Source organism: Diprion similis, chromosome 1 (genome assembly GCF_021155765.1).
Source record: "Diprion similis isolate iyDipSimi1 chromosome 1, iyDipSimi1.1, whole genome shotgun sequence".
Lineage (NCBI taxonomy): Eukaryota > Metazoa > Arthropoda > Insecta > Hymenoptera > Diprionidae > Diprion > Diprion similis.
The window spans coordinates 13,308,503-13,323,483 of record NC_060105.1 but is presented as its reverse complement, the minus strand read 5'-3'; the positions used below and the strand labels follow the sequence as shown (position 1 = coordinate 13,323,483).

General features: G+C 36.7%; 1 protein-coding gene across 2 annotated transcripts; it reads right to left on the bottom strand.

Annotated features, from left to right (window-relative positions):
• Positions 1-319: 319 nt before the first annotated feature.
• On the bottom strand, positions 320-14,596 carry LOC124412582 (protein glass-like). 2 transcript variants are annotated; one of them, XM_046892616.1, is made up of 7 exons: positions 14,197-14,596; positions 12,382-12,605; positions 10,931-11,255; positions 9,700-9,969; positions 6,442-6,732; positions 4,580-4,747; positions 320-737 (listed from the first exon to the last, which is right to left on the bottom strand). In XM_046892616.1, the coding sequence occupies exons 2-7, from the start codon at positions 12,443-12,445 to the stop codon at positions 572-574; spliced, it is 1,284 nt and encodes a 427-aa protein (XP_046748572.1). In that variant the 5' UTR covers positions 12,446-12,605; positions 14,197-14,596; the 3' UTR covers positions 320-571. The 2 variants fall into 2 exon arrangements, with proteins under 2 accessions (XP_046748572.1, XP_046748660.1); XM_046892704.1 differs by lacking the exon at positions 320-737 and adding an exon at positions 3,386-3,496.
• Between the last annotated feature and the right edge of the window lie 385 nt (positions 14,597-14,981).

The following is a 14,981-nucleotide window of genomic DNA, read 5'->3' as shown; positions in this document are numbered from 1 at the left end:
ATTCGATTTAGTTAAAATTTCAATATGTCATAGTTTATATTGAAATATGAAAATCCTGTGATTTTAATTATAATTAGGTTTCTAGACGTTATATTTTATGAGAAAGTGTTGATCAATTTTATTACATTCTCAATTTCAACCTTTTGTCTTTAAATTTTTGTCTAAGAATCACAGGATTTTGATACCTCGATATACATCATATTCACTATACAATATCCAAGTTTCAGCAATATTGAATTTTGTACCGTGAAAATCTGACCGCAGGTTCGTGAATCAGCTCGTATGCAGTTGGATTTTTGAAGCTCGATGCTCGGATTTTAAGCTTTCATGATGTTACCCGTACGAGTTGAACTACGCGGAAGTTTTTTTTTTTTTTTTGTCATTTTTTTTATTAAAACATGGCGTACAATAGACGTTATGAAAAATCCCTCGAAACCTTTTTTCGCCGTTAAACAAGTCCAAACATGTTCTGTTTGAAGTATTCTTTTCGTTGTAAGCTGTCACCCACTCGAATCACAGGTAATCTACAACATTGTAACCAGGTGTCACTTGTCGGTGAAACGGAACTGTGTCACGTCAAGGAACCTCCGTGAACCCTCATGTGCCTGTTCAGGTTTCCGCTTTGACTGAACCTCAGCAGACACAGCTTGCATTGGTATGGCTTTTCTCCGGAGTGAATTCGTAAATGTTTCGTCAGAGTGGAACTGTCGGAAAATGCTTTCTTGCAGAATCGACATCTGCAATGATGAATTATTATTTACTTCTTATATTTGTACTACTCTTAACATCAAATTGTTTCTTATTCTATTTCGTTCTGAAAAAGTCTGATATTTGAATAATTAGGGAAAAATATATTGGTTGCTCGTATATCATAGTTCAAGTGTTCTGGACTACGATTAACTGAAGTTGTATTTTAAGGTAAGTTTATTTCTAAGAATTCAAAGTTCCATGAATAGTAATTTATCGTTTGACCCCCTTGTAACATTTTGATGGATATACAGATTGTCTTCGGTTTAGTTTCACCCTAGGTCATAGGAAGTGACCATAAGGGGTCATAAGTACACCAATATTATAACAGAAAAGGTGCTTTGATCGAATGTCAGAACCGAGTCAATCGAATTGAATAATTCGTTGACTACTTTAATGTGTATTTCCACTAGATAGACAAAAGGTATGTATACTACTGGAGGTCGAAAACTGAAGCTAAGGATCCCTAATTATAGACAATCTATACTACGTCTGAGCAGAGCTCCGAGTTGCAGATGTTTGGATTGAAACCGCTAACACGCAGCTGACATCGCGCCAGCACATAGATTTATAGGGAGAGACTGCGTGGTCGTATGTAGCCTACGACAAGTTCCTTTTTTCGAGGATAAAGCCTTTAAGTGAGATGTGTACCAACTGTCTAGAAATCCCTATATTGTTAGGGAATTATTTTTCTGGCGAATACTACCCTGCTCGGTAGTGTCATCGTGCTCTTTGGTGTACAGTAATTGTGGTGTGAGTTACTTAAAGTCCCGCTCATTTTTTCCTCATGCAGATTCAGCGTAACAACAATTAATCACTACTGATCTAGGGTATTTTGGCGCGGTTGGCACACATCTTACTTAAGTAGAGGCCAGCGTGAGAGAAAAACTTTTTTGGAGAAAGAAGCTGTACTCTTAGGTACACCATGTATACTCACACCACGGCTGAAGCCCAAACTGACGGACAAAGATAATCAGGCAGGGAAAGCAATAAGGTAAGCGGGGAGGTATACTTCTATGAGTCTATGTGGCTCCGGCCCCCTCTACCCCACCGAAACATCGATTAGAGTGAGAGCTGGCCCAATCGCTGCTCTCTCACTTTCACCCTCTTATTACGCTTTGGTTCGGTGCACAGACCGCGCAGTCTATCTCTAAAAGTTTATGGGCCCTGCAAGACTGCCCAGTACATCTCTATATAAGTCTATTAATAATCCTTAAGGGGGTACCCTAATCGATTTCGACGTTGTCATGTATAGCTTCAATATCGAAGTCTACGTATCTCAAACACTAAAAAGAGCTTAACGGCCCCATTCTATACACAATTCTGAACAAAAATATTCCAACACATTTTCATTTGATGCAATAATAAAGAAATGGCATGGTTTCTACAAAATCGAAATGATAAATTCGTAGAATTCATGCCATTTCTTTATCTCTGCGTCGAATGAAATCGCAGGTAACAGCTGTAAATTTTGAGTGTTATTCTTGAACCCTGTCGATACGCAAAAGACTTCGTTTGTGTATTTATCACCAAAAAAACTCGAGAAATAGACTATTGATTTGCATGAAATTTACACCATGAGTTTGTAGGAATAGCTCAAGTTATGTGAGTCAGACAAGTTTAGTTTATATGTGGATAGAAAAATAATTTAAAAAATATGGTAAATATATTGGGTTTGGCTACGAATCGTATATACGCGTCTTTCCATCCATTATCGCCGACGTTTGACCTCAACATTTTTTTTCACTATATTTTTTTATATGTATATTGTAATACTATATTAAAAGATCATCTGTGATTAATAAAACGTTTTTTAGCAAACTCTTTATTTTAAATAATTAATACCAACTCTGAGAAGAATACAGCCTTCGCAAATTTTGAAAAAAATCACTCATATTCTTCGTCCGAAATTCTATTATTTGATGCCCGTTCGATCGTGAACGGTTGAGATCTTCAATTTTTCTAACCACTATCAGAGTTAAAGAATCGTTATTCAATACCCACTAATATGACTTAGTTACAAGGAACATGAGTTTGGTGCTCCCCTCTGATTTCGTTGAGACTCAAGTATGTTGTCAAGTATGTACATTGAAAATTAAGAGACACGTATTTTTTTTGATCTGCGAAAACACAGTTTAAAGGGGTGAAAATGACCCCAAAGATGGGTTCCCAACGAGGTGACTTCTAGATGCGTTTGATGAATTCGAATGAAACTGGCGCTGAAGTTTTACTATTTATTAAAAAAACATTTCAGCTTGGTTTCATTAAAAAATATGAAATAAGCGCGTCAAGAAAACACCCTGTTGAGTGCCCACAATCGCCCCAGTTGAGTGTTGTACTACACATAAGTATAAAAAAATTGAGCAAAAAATAAAAAAATATCCAGGTCACACGCGACAATGGATGGAAATCCCCATACATACACCTTTGGGTTCGGAGTTACTTACAATGACCGAGAGATAACAGGTATAATTTTGAAGCAAGCAAATAAGTATGACAGTCATGAGGGTAATGGCAGTGCCCTACATTCACCGCCTCGCTTATGAGGGTTACAATGTTACTTGAGTAGGTACGGTAGGAAATTTCTATACCGCAGAACCTCGCAGGGTCCTCGCCTGATATCGACGAGTTTCAAAATGCCCCGTCTAATTAGCTCTCCTTAGCAATCTTCAGACGCCGCTTTTGGGCTAATTCATATCTGATCATGAGGTGCAAGTGAGGTTTGCGCGCGTAGCACTTACTTGAACACCTAGTCGAACATAAATTTTCATCTGAATATATCGGATTTGATACTTATTCGAGTGCATCAAAAGTCATGTTTAATATTTTGAGTGAAATATTGGGAATTTGTAAACTTTTATAGATACTAAACCGAATAAACAAACTGAATACTGTATATGCTCTAAGATTGATTGTATATGTATGTACATACATTCATACGTAGTACGTTTTCTGAAACGTCTTTTATTGTCAGCGTAGAGAACTTACCTACTAAGGGACTCTAATGTAAGGTTTACAAAGCGAATGCCATGATCACACGATGCAAGCAATAACAAATGGACGGCATGAACCTGACATTATCGTCATCAGCGCAGCGCGCCACACTGGTGACGTTATGAGAAAATGATCCTATTTGACTTTGGATTATAGGCCAAAACGCCTACGTCGATCGTTTTCCTTATATGTATCTAGGCTCTGTGGATTAAGGAGTTGTTTGCGTGTTCTTGTCACCTGCGTTGCTAGTTATTGATACATGAAAATTTTAGAAAGAAAGCTGGTTCCAGTTCTGATTCCAAAAAACAGTGAGCCACTGGGAACCTATTAATGAACATTACTGTATTACATAAGTATGTATATTGATCAGAAGAAAAGTTGTTTTTTTTTCACTACCCTATCGACAGAGCAAGATCTTTCAAATTTCGGTCGATTATTATATCAAGCGCACTTACACCGGTTTTGCACAGAAAAAAATTCCATCTTATAACTCTGTTTGGGTGTAATTCGAAAACTCCTTTCAAAGCATTCAGTCGGTTGAATATGAGCATAGCATTCTCTTAAAAGTAGTCTGTCATCTACACCATGTACAGAAAGTTGGATACATTCTGACACGTTCGATATCCCTAAGAATTTCAAGACCACGATGTTGGATGAGCATCGTTTGCACTACCGGCCGCGCGCTTAGGGCTGAACAGAAAACAAAAAGGAGTTGCAACGGGTAATGCAAAGCAAAAACTGTGCTCATCCAACATCGCATGTCGTAAAATGTCTAGGGATATCGAATGTGTCAATAACTATCCAACTTTCTATACATACACAGTGATAATGTGTTTACCTGTAAGGTCGTTCTCCAGAATGGGTTCTCATATGGGTGGTTACGGAGCTGCTTTGTGAAAATCTTCTGTCGCAGACGGGGCATCGGAATGGTTTTTCACCAGAATGTGTTCTTGCGTGAGCCGTCAAATTCGCAGCTTGGCTAAATGCTTTTGAGCATGCGTGACACCTTCGTAAAAATTCAATATGCTGGGTTATTAGTTGTGCAGAACAAACGAAATGTTCGTGATTAATAATTGTAGAGTGGTCAAAGTTTTTACTGTGGTGATATTTCCCCCTACAAATTCATGTGAATAAGGCTAAGATTTCATGGGCAGCAAAAAGTAGCAGCAGCAGCAGCAATTTACTGAAAGTTACTAGCACTTCCGGCGCAAGTTTTTGCTGCTTGAAATTCATCCGAACAGCAGAGCAGCAAATTCATGAGCAACGCTGTTACTGCGAAAATTACTAGACCGATCTTAGTAACATCTAGTAAATTCAGAGGAAGTCTTTGCGCGTATTTTAGTTTCTTCGATGTTTGAAAAAAACGAAGTATATTCGAAGGGTGACCGAATAGCAATTTTTGTTTCAGATGTGATTGAATCAAATCAATCAGATACCCTTGAAATAAAAGTAGATATCCTTTGGTTATGTTTAACAATAAGTTTGATCATGTATATTTGTGATTTTCTTATTTATTAATGTAAAATATATAAATCTTCCTTCTCGAAAATTAAAATGAAGATCGAGAGCAAATAAGATTAGATTCAAGAAAAATTTTCAAAACAACCATGTTGACATTTATTTGAAAAAAGCAAAACAAAAAATCCGAACTAGTGTAAAAGTTCACAAGAAAAAAAATACGACCAATTTTGACGGTATTTGTAAAATTAAATGATGATCACAAAGTAATGCAGAAGTACTCAACACGTTCTACACTAAATAAAACACAGAAAAAGATCCGGAAAATCTCAAAATTTTCGCTCCAAAACGTATTTTAGAAAAAATCTACAATAGCTATGTGGATAAATGTATTTTTTCAAAATCTGTCAAGTTTGGTAGAAAGAAATGGTTGTGGTATGGTTAGTGGTATCTTTTACAATATTAATGATCATTAATGAGAAAGAAGGGAATGAAAGTTGTACAATTCCATTCTATTACAGTATCGTCGTATGCATTTCATGGATTCGCTGTTGAGTGGAAAGGAGTTTATTTCAAACAGTCGAGGTTGCCCTTTAAAATATTTCAGGAACACCAAAAAGAAAAGTACGTATGTATGTATATCAAATAATATTCACATAATCTAAACTATAACAAGGTTGAGTGTAGTCGAATTTTCAGTTACATTCATGGGACAAATTATTCACAATATCTTCTAATGGTCACCCTCGTTGTTGCCACTAGTAGTACAACAGTTATTTAAATTAAATTATCGTTCTATAATCTGCACTATATATTTCGTATCGTTGAGAGCGTCTCCATATATTTTTTGATTCCCTGAAGCCATTGTTTATATATTGTTGTAAACGGTTATCATGAAAAAATATTAAAAAATTTTTACTCGGCAAGATTGATTCTCATATTTGTAAATTTCTAGAAATTATCGTTCGTTTGTGTAAAAAAAATTGTTTATAACAATTTTTTCACGTTCTCAAAGCGAATTTTCAGACAAAAAATTTCTAAATGTCTGTTTTTTTCAAAAAATACTTTTCCAATATTCATACCATTCATTTATAACAACTTCGTTTAACAAATCACACACGGTGTCTCGAATATTATTCATATATATTTTCTGAGATATTCTAAAATTATTTCCATTCAAAATGCGTATTTAATTGGCTTAAATGTCCAATTACTTCCGTATAAAATAGAGGAAAAAATTACCTAAATGGTTTTTCGCCAGAATGCGTTCTGAGGTGCGTTTTTAGAGTGCTCGGCCTTGCGTACGTTTTGCCGCAGATCCTGCACAAGTTGGGTCGCCCGTTGTCGTCAGTGGTGACGCCACCCCCGATGCAAAGGGCGTGTTCGGACGTAGGGAGTCGAGGGTGGTGCGGGTGGTTGCCAATCAGAGGCGGCGGTTGGTTCACCCTCGCTTGCACCTCGACGGGATTGTATTGCGGGGCGGGGCTGAGCAGGGGCTCAACACCCCATGCAGTGGGATAACTCTGGTCATACCTGTAACGCAAATGCCGAAGGGCAAGGGCTGAACAATCGAAGCACACACACATATCAAAACGGCAAAATGGCGCCCGTTATGCTGTTCATTATTGTTATAGTTCAATCCATTCGTCAAGCAGATACACGATAAAGGGGGGATAAATCGAAAAATATGGTTTTGAGAGAATCTTAAAAAATTGGGGAAGATACCGTCAGTAATATACTTCTGGGAATATTGTTTGCCTCGAGAATTTATCGCACAAACTTAATGTTATTTGAATATTTTTATAACACTTTCAAAAAGTCAGGTTTTGGAGAAACTACTATGCCAAGAATCCGTTCCGGGAGATACGGAATCTAAATGTTTTTGAACCGGTGTAAATACCAAATACTTCGAGTTATTTACTTGCTATACTTTATAGTTTAAGTTTCATAATACTTTCTCTTGATTGTATACCCATAATAGATACTGTAATCGATAATATTTTCATGTATGATTACATGAGTCTATACACACCTCCAACTGATACACTATCATCACATATTATATTATTTTTTATTTATCTTGTGTCCTATTCGTATCACATCACGTAAGTGTTAATTTTTAATTTGAAATTGTGATGAATTTTTGTAAATGGATTAGAATTTAACAGTTAAAAATCTTCAAAGTTAAAAAGTTTATGAAAAAAAAAAAACAAATGTCGTACACACCAAGAAATCAATAAACAAGTAGATTTTGTAAAACTTTTATTATTTTAAGCCATCCGAACGAACAAATATCGAAACTAGCCATACATTCAAATCATTAATATCAGCGGGAAAAGAATTGTTATTAACTTTTTCGTAATAATCAAGCTTAATTGCAATGGTACCCATTACGAAGGTACATCATTGAAACCCGTGAGTGAAAAAGAGATAATATTGTGCGCGGTAAAATGAATTAAAGTGCATGAATTATAAAACTACGTATCCCCACCACCATGTAGCACAACGCACTCTTTCATCAAAACCAACCCCTCAAACTAATAACTACGTGGTTTATTACATGCAATTTTGTCGAAAATGTTTTCTTGACCGAAGTGAAGTTCTTCTTGAATCAATAAAATATCGTTTAAGTCAACTAAACGTAATGTTAACATGGCATGGTTGTTCTAGCCAATTGTGCTTTGCTTTAGAATGTACATCAGGTTCCCATAAATTAAATGTTCTTTCACTAAAACGATTTCGCACTTGAAAATCAAAGAAATATGTCGATTAAGTAAGCTGAATATTATTTCTACATTAACAAAGTATTTTGTTAACGCGAACAAACTTGTCTGAGTGTTTCGAATAATTTAGTTCCGTTAATGTCTTCGATAGATGAGATGACCGCGGGCATGATAGTGCTTCGTTTGTTTAAAATATAATAATCGAAATCATTTTTGAAGACTAGAAATTATTTCAGATATTCCGTTGTTTGTATCTAGATTAAATTAAATAAATATGTTTTTGTCCAAATTAACTTCAGTTTAAAATTAATGTTAATAGTCAATAGTTGATCAAAATCTTTTATCGTATTTGTTTGTGAATTTCTGTACAAATAATAATCCTGGTAAAACTCATAATGATAGCAATATTACTAACATAAGAGTGAAGAGCTTCGCGTAAGAGGGTGAAAATTGCGATAATTATCGAAGAATTAAGTTGGAGCGATTGATGCAAACAATCCATTCTCTGATTGTACCTATCATGCACAGAAATTTACGCCGAATGCATGGGAATCGCCTTTGCTAATAATAATAGATACCAAGATGTCGACGTAGGTATGCTAAGCAAAAAGAAAAGCAATATTGAATCAAAAAATGGAAAGAAAAAAAAAATCAGATGACATTCGAATCAGCAACTGCATTGCAGTTTATCGTGGAAATAAATATTTTCTGCTGATCGTACATTTTATACTTTTACTACTTTCATCTCAGGACCGTCGAAGACATCGGAAATTTGATAGATAGGTTTCTTAATGTTTAGACCTTAGAATAAGCCACTCAGAGGATTTTTGGAAATTCAAATTATTTCCGGAGTTACAGTTATTTTTGTGACGCGCCAACTAAACCGGTCCGGCCGGAACCAATCTTTGAACGCGTTTTCCTCGAAAGTACTTTTTTCGAGCTGGTTGACATGATATCTCAAGTTCTATTCGAACGATTCTCTTGAAATTTGGTGGAAATCTTCTTCATATATCCCTCTATAGTTTGACCCTTGGTTTAGAGAAATTTTTTTTTTTTTAGTATCTTTAAAAAATTCGGAGAGGTAAAAAAAAACGGGTAAAGAAAAAAAAAAATTTCATATCGTCGCCATTTTGTGAATTTTTATTTTGTCTTCTTTTCCAAGGGTTAAACCATAGCGACATCTTTACTGATTTATAATTTTTCAAATTTTTTTGTTTCAGACTACTGTAAGGGTTTAAATCACGTCGACCAGGATGCACCCTTCTTTTTGTAGCCCCTACTTCACCGGAATATAACTACCAATTTTTGTTTTTTTGTTAAGATTTTTTTTCAATCTTATTTTAAAAAATGCCTTAAATTTAGGCCTCTAGACCAGAATACCTCCTCAAGCTAATCTTGATAACAGATTCTTTTATACCATGATATAGCTAACGAATGTGCAAAGTTTCATTTAAATCAGCAGGTGAAACCTCACGAGGCTTACTTATCAGGTACCGACAATTTATTGAATCTTAAAAAATGAAGTAGTCTGCAGTAACGGGATGTAAGTTGGAAATCCGACATTTGCCTTACGGAAAGACAGGAAATAGAGAATTTTCGAACATGATTGCAAAAAAAGCATATATAAGTCGATTTGGTCCGCATTTGTTTCGATGTGGTATCAAACACTGCGTGGTACACAATTTTATTTTATGTCCTTTCAGTGATCAGACTTTTGCACAAATCATTAGAAAAACGAGTCGAGGTGGTTTTTGAAAATAGAAAAGTCAAAACTCACCCTGGGTGCATGTTCATGTTCATGGTCATATTCATGGATACGTTGACGGACATCGCCGCTCCAGACCCGTAATGGGATGTTGGTACCGGAGGACCCAAGTTCTGGGTATAGTCCTGGGAGTAGTGATGAGGTGGGCCTCCAGTGTAATAGCCACCCGTTGGGCTTCCGGGGTGCACCACTGCATGCTTCAACGATAACAGAACGTCGGCAACACCTTCTCCGTTTCCTGTTCCGGGCCTGGGCATGCAATCCCCTCTGGGACAGCCCCAGCTAAGAAGAGAAAATGTGCGATGTACCCATGAGCTTGGGCGCTCAGCGTCCCAACTTTTGGTGCAGTTTTTTTATTTACTAAACTACTTTTTTGGTAACAACTGCCGAGTTTCTGAGTTCCACATGGTCCCTAAAATAGTTGTCAGTCCAAGAAAATAAATAAAATTTATTGCAAAAATAACACATGAAACACAAATGATCGAAATTCGTAAGTTTCTACGGAAAAAAGCATTTTCTGTTAATCAACTATAAAAATACGGATGTTCATTCAACAGAATTGTTTCAAAACTTTTCTTCTTGTTGTTTTTGTTTGTCTGCCATATTGGATGCGCCATTTTCGAATTTCGACTTCAGATCCGTAATCAGCGATCCCAAGAGCCTATGTGTGCAAAATTTCAAGTGAGTCGCACGTAAGGAAAAACGTAGCATAAACGTGATAACGGTGAGAAATTATATTGAGAAGGCTAACTCAAGATGAAAATTGGTATCATCTGACATGTATGATAAACACTGAGACGCCTTTCAGGAAAAATTTAGAATCACGGTGAATAGTCTTTGATTTACAGAGAAAATTGGCAGGTCAGAAAAAATTCCGAGATCTTGTGTGGAGTGGTACGTAATTTTATTTTATGTCCTTTCGGTGGAATTTGTCGGCACCAGGTTCATGCGATTGCGTTAACGGTCTCCGTGCGCGAGGTGTTGAAATATAATATTACGTTTGTTCAGTCGAGCGTGCGCGCGCCCTGGATCACATCAAAAAGTTAAGGAGTCTGGAACTTCCAGTTGACCTCCCTAACTTCTTTTATTCATGCTGATCACCTTTTTCCGGTGGGTAACATGTCGAAGCCGTTACTTTTAAGATCGAGAAAAAATCGAAGAATTCACCTCGATACAAATACAGTTTAAGTGTACGTATAAATATCCAAAAACAGTTTCCTTCTGATCTTAAGAAAAAACTTACTTGTAAGTGGCAGAACATGGACTGAAGAGTCCTGGTGGCAAAGGATCCAGGTCCAAGGGCGGTAACGGGAAGCCTGCCATGTCATCGACCCAAAAACTGGCTCCAAACTCACTCACGACTTGATTTTGACCCGAGTTATGCAGCTGCTGATTATGGGGATCTTGGATGTCTTCGGTTGAATTTTGGAGATCCTGCAAGGTCCCCTGCAACGCGCCTAAGGCTTCGTCATTTTGATTTTCGCCGAGCGTGTCTTCGTTCGACAAAACGCCAAGAGGTCCGCTGCACAGACTCGATGGGATTGTTGCTTCGATACTGCTCACCGATGCTAAATATTGGGATCAACCGAAATTGAAACCGTTATTAAATATTTGCTCAGCGACTGTGTACGCAAAATTCTTTTCACGTCCATAAAATAAACGATTATGTGCGCTCATTCTCGTTGTCTTACAGCAAAGGTAACAAATTTTTAACAGATATTCGAAATTATATTTGGAACTATATCAGCAGAAGTTTTTGCACCAGGTACTGAGTCAATTAACAATTGTAATGTTTCTAAGTACTATTAAAGATCATACAGATACCACATAGATATCAGATTCATCGTTTCCCAGTTTAAACATGTCACCAGAGTAGGCTTTGGTAGCTTTACGTTACCCAGTGGTAGGAAATTTCAGGTAACTGTATTTCAACTTTCATTACGATATTAATTGGTCGGAAAAATATGTCTGTAAAAATTACAGTACAAACGAGTATTTGCTAGTTGTAATTTGCATTCCAAGTGTAGCTTGTATTTTCATAGCTCGAGGTAATTTAAGGAAGTTGCAATTGATAAAACGGACACAAAATACTTCCACAAAACTGTTCGTTTTCTATAAGTGATCGTACTTCTGTTTTCAATTTTTGTGACAAATTTCTTGACTTATCGGTAAATTTAAAATTGAAATTGATTTGACTAAAGACGAGTCAATAAATGCACACCATATCTATAACATCTTTTACCATTTATACTGCAACGACTTTTTCATCAATCGTTCATCACAGATACTTTATAATAATTTGTAATATTCACCTCAAGTTTCACATTATCTGATCCTTTTCAAAACTAGGATATAGTCTTAGGGTGATATGATTAGGTGTCGATAATTCTTTTGTCTTAAGAATTAATATCGCGACATATTATTCAACTACCGTCGATATCGTGTACCTGCTAAGAAATTTCACTTTGTAACACCCTTAATTCACCTGGGATATGAAGTAACTTCACGAAAAGGATTTATAGAATAGAATTTTGTTTCCTTCATCATGGGCACTGTATGGGTCTGTATGTATATCGGTACTACGATATACGTGTCTGAGAAATTATTAATTTCAGATGTTTCAATATTATGGCTTCTACTGCAGAACGGTAGAATATGTCAATTGAACAGATATAGAATCGACCACGAGCTCACCTGTGCCAAGTGTATAGGGCGACTCGGAGGTGTTCGCCGAATGATGGTTCTGCAGAAACTCCATCTCTGCAAATTTTCAGGTTCCAGCCTCCCTTGGAAACGTATCCGTATCCCCGTCCCTCACCCCCTCTAACGCCGCATCCGCCACCACCTCCTCGTCCTCCTCTTTCACTTCTGATATGCCGCCCTCCGCTATACAGATATGGACCGACCCTCCGGTTGCCCTGACAACGACATATTGTGTCATAACTTCCACCTGGGAATTCAATTTCATTGAAAATATTGACGATAATGTTTTATTCCATTTTTATACAACGACTGGCTTTCGAACTCCCACGCTCAATATTTGCCACGTATTGTACTCCTGTATATTTGCTATAGTGGTTGAAAATTTCGTGTTCAAACTGCATTCTGGCAATTGGTTGAAAATGCATTCTTCTTTAGAGTAGAATGCACCAAAATGATCATCACGTAATTTTTGCTTTTGTTTATTGACGTGATATCGATACATACCTGACGGTTTGAAATATTTATTCGATTATAAACAGTTCTCGTTACAACGCAGTGTTTTTTTCTTTCTTTCTAAAGATGGGTCTTTATATTCGATTTGACGTAATGCCAGTACGTCAATTAACATGTTAAGTCTGTTATAGAATCGTCATCAATGCTGGTACAGGCATTGTGAGCCCATCTCAAATATCTACTGCACAAATTATCTAACTATCTAGGCAGGGCAAATTTCAGTTTAGTAACGTATGGCTGTTTGTCCACGTGCGATAAATTGTCATGAAACGTGAAATTAAGCTTATACACAGAATCAGAGCCATGTTTAAACCTTTCTGTATGATATTGTGATCAATGCTCGGACCCTAGTAAGGCAATAAATTGTATAGTACCAATCATACAAAACATTTGCTTTAGATCAGCATTGGACCCATAAACATTTTTAACGAATAGGAAAAACTTCGGTGTTAGTTTCATTTAAATCCATCAAGTATATCAAGAAATCAGATCGTTGGGTGTCCATCTTTGGGGATCGTTTTCACCCCTCTAAACTGTTTTTCTGCAGATAAAAAAAAACACGTGTCTCTTAGTTTTCAATGTTCTGCTACATACATGAGTCGCACCGAAATCAGAGGGGGACACTAAACTGACATTCCTTGTAAGAAATAATTTCGTTTTACCCGATTCGAAAAAATTTCGTTTGCCTCAAAAAAACTGCTCATCACCTCAACGAATCAGTAAATAATTTCCTTGCATAAAACAGATCAGATTTACTAATTTCATAAAAACGAATTCGTTAGAATGATGGCAAAGAAAAGACATTACAATGACTGTCGTATGAAATAATTTTATAATACCGAAAATAGTGTGATCGTATGGTAAATTCATTGAATGCTTTCGCCGAAGTAATGAGACGAGATTTCTTCACGTTAAATGAAGAGATTTCAAGTCAACTAATCAAATTATTTTGTAGAATCAAAATCAACACGTTCACTGAATTTTTCCTCTCACAATCTGTGTTATGTGGTCAACGAATCTATGCAGTAATGTCGTAGAAAAATCAGTAGAAATCAACTATTGAAGAACTCTACTGGCGAGCTATTCTGGCGCGCCAGAATTTGTCCAACGCGTTGTTAGATCTACAAATTATCCAAATATCGTTTGCCGCGCGTCATATTGCGCCTCTCTTCTTCTAGGGGATGCTGCGCTCGAAAGACTCATGTGTGGCACGTATGGCTACCTTGCGGAGTTATCCGTTTATGAATGAATGAATCACGTGTGCGTGTATGTAGAACGTAGGTATAGATGTACCTTTATGGCTTGAAGACCCGCCGGTCTCTTCTCAGGGCTTCTGGAAACCTCCCAGATATTTCCATTCATGGATTTTGAACCATGTGCATCTTTTCCCGCGAGTCGTAACACTGACACAGATACACTCGATTACTCGACTTGTCAGCTTCCGCACGCGGTATCTTCACTTTGAAAACTCCTCACCTTTGCAATGTTCACGTGACAATATGCGAAGAACTGCAGATGAACACGGGACAAACAAAACGTATGAACTGAGCTTTACCGAACATCAAATTAATGCAAAAATAGTTATGCTAAAATAGCATGCCTACACGTGTTGTCAAGTGTATCATTTCACTTGGTGCATCAGATTGGACTCCAAGTTTTAAGTTTATGTATATTTTACAGTCACGAAAAATGGTTTATTCACAATTAATTATAAATCCCATCCACTGAGATCCTTATACGTTATACTTGTTTCGTTTTAACGTTTAATATTCCGTGACTTCGAATAATTTTTGAAAGCTCGAACTCAATTTTTCCTCCGATATTTTTACATGTTTTATATCTTTCAACACTGCTCATCACTAGAAACAACTGTTGAAAAGCGAATTATAAAAATACTCTCATCGTCAGTGTGATGTTGGTTATTCTTCCTGTTTATGCACGATGTCGCGTTTCTTCGAGTCTTCATAACTTTTAAACATCGAAGTAGACACTTTATTACAACACTTATCACAGCCCACTCATCAAACGAAGTTTCATCCCATCTTCCATCGATACTACCGTCTTTAAAGTCAGATAAT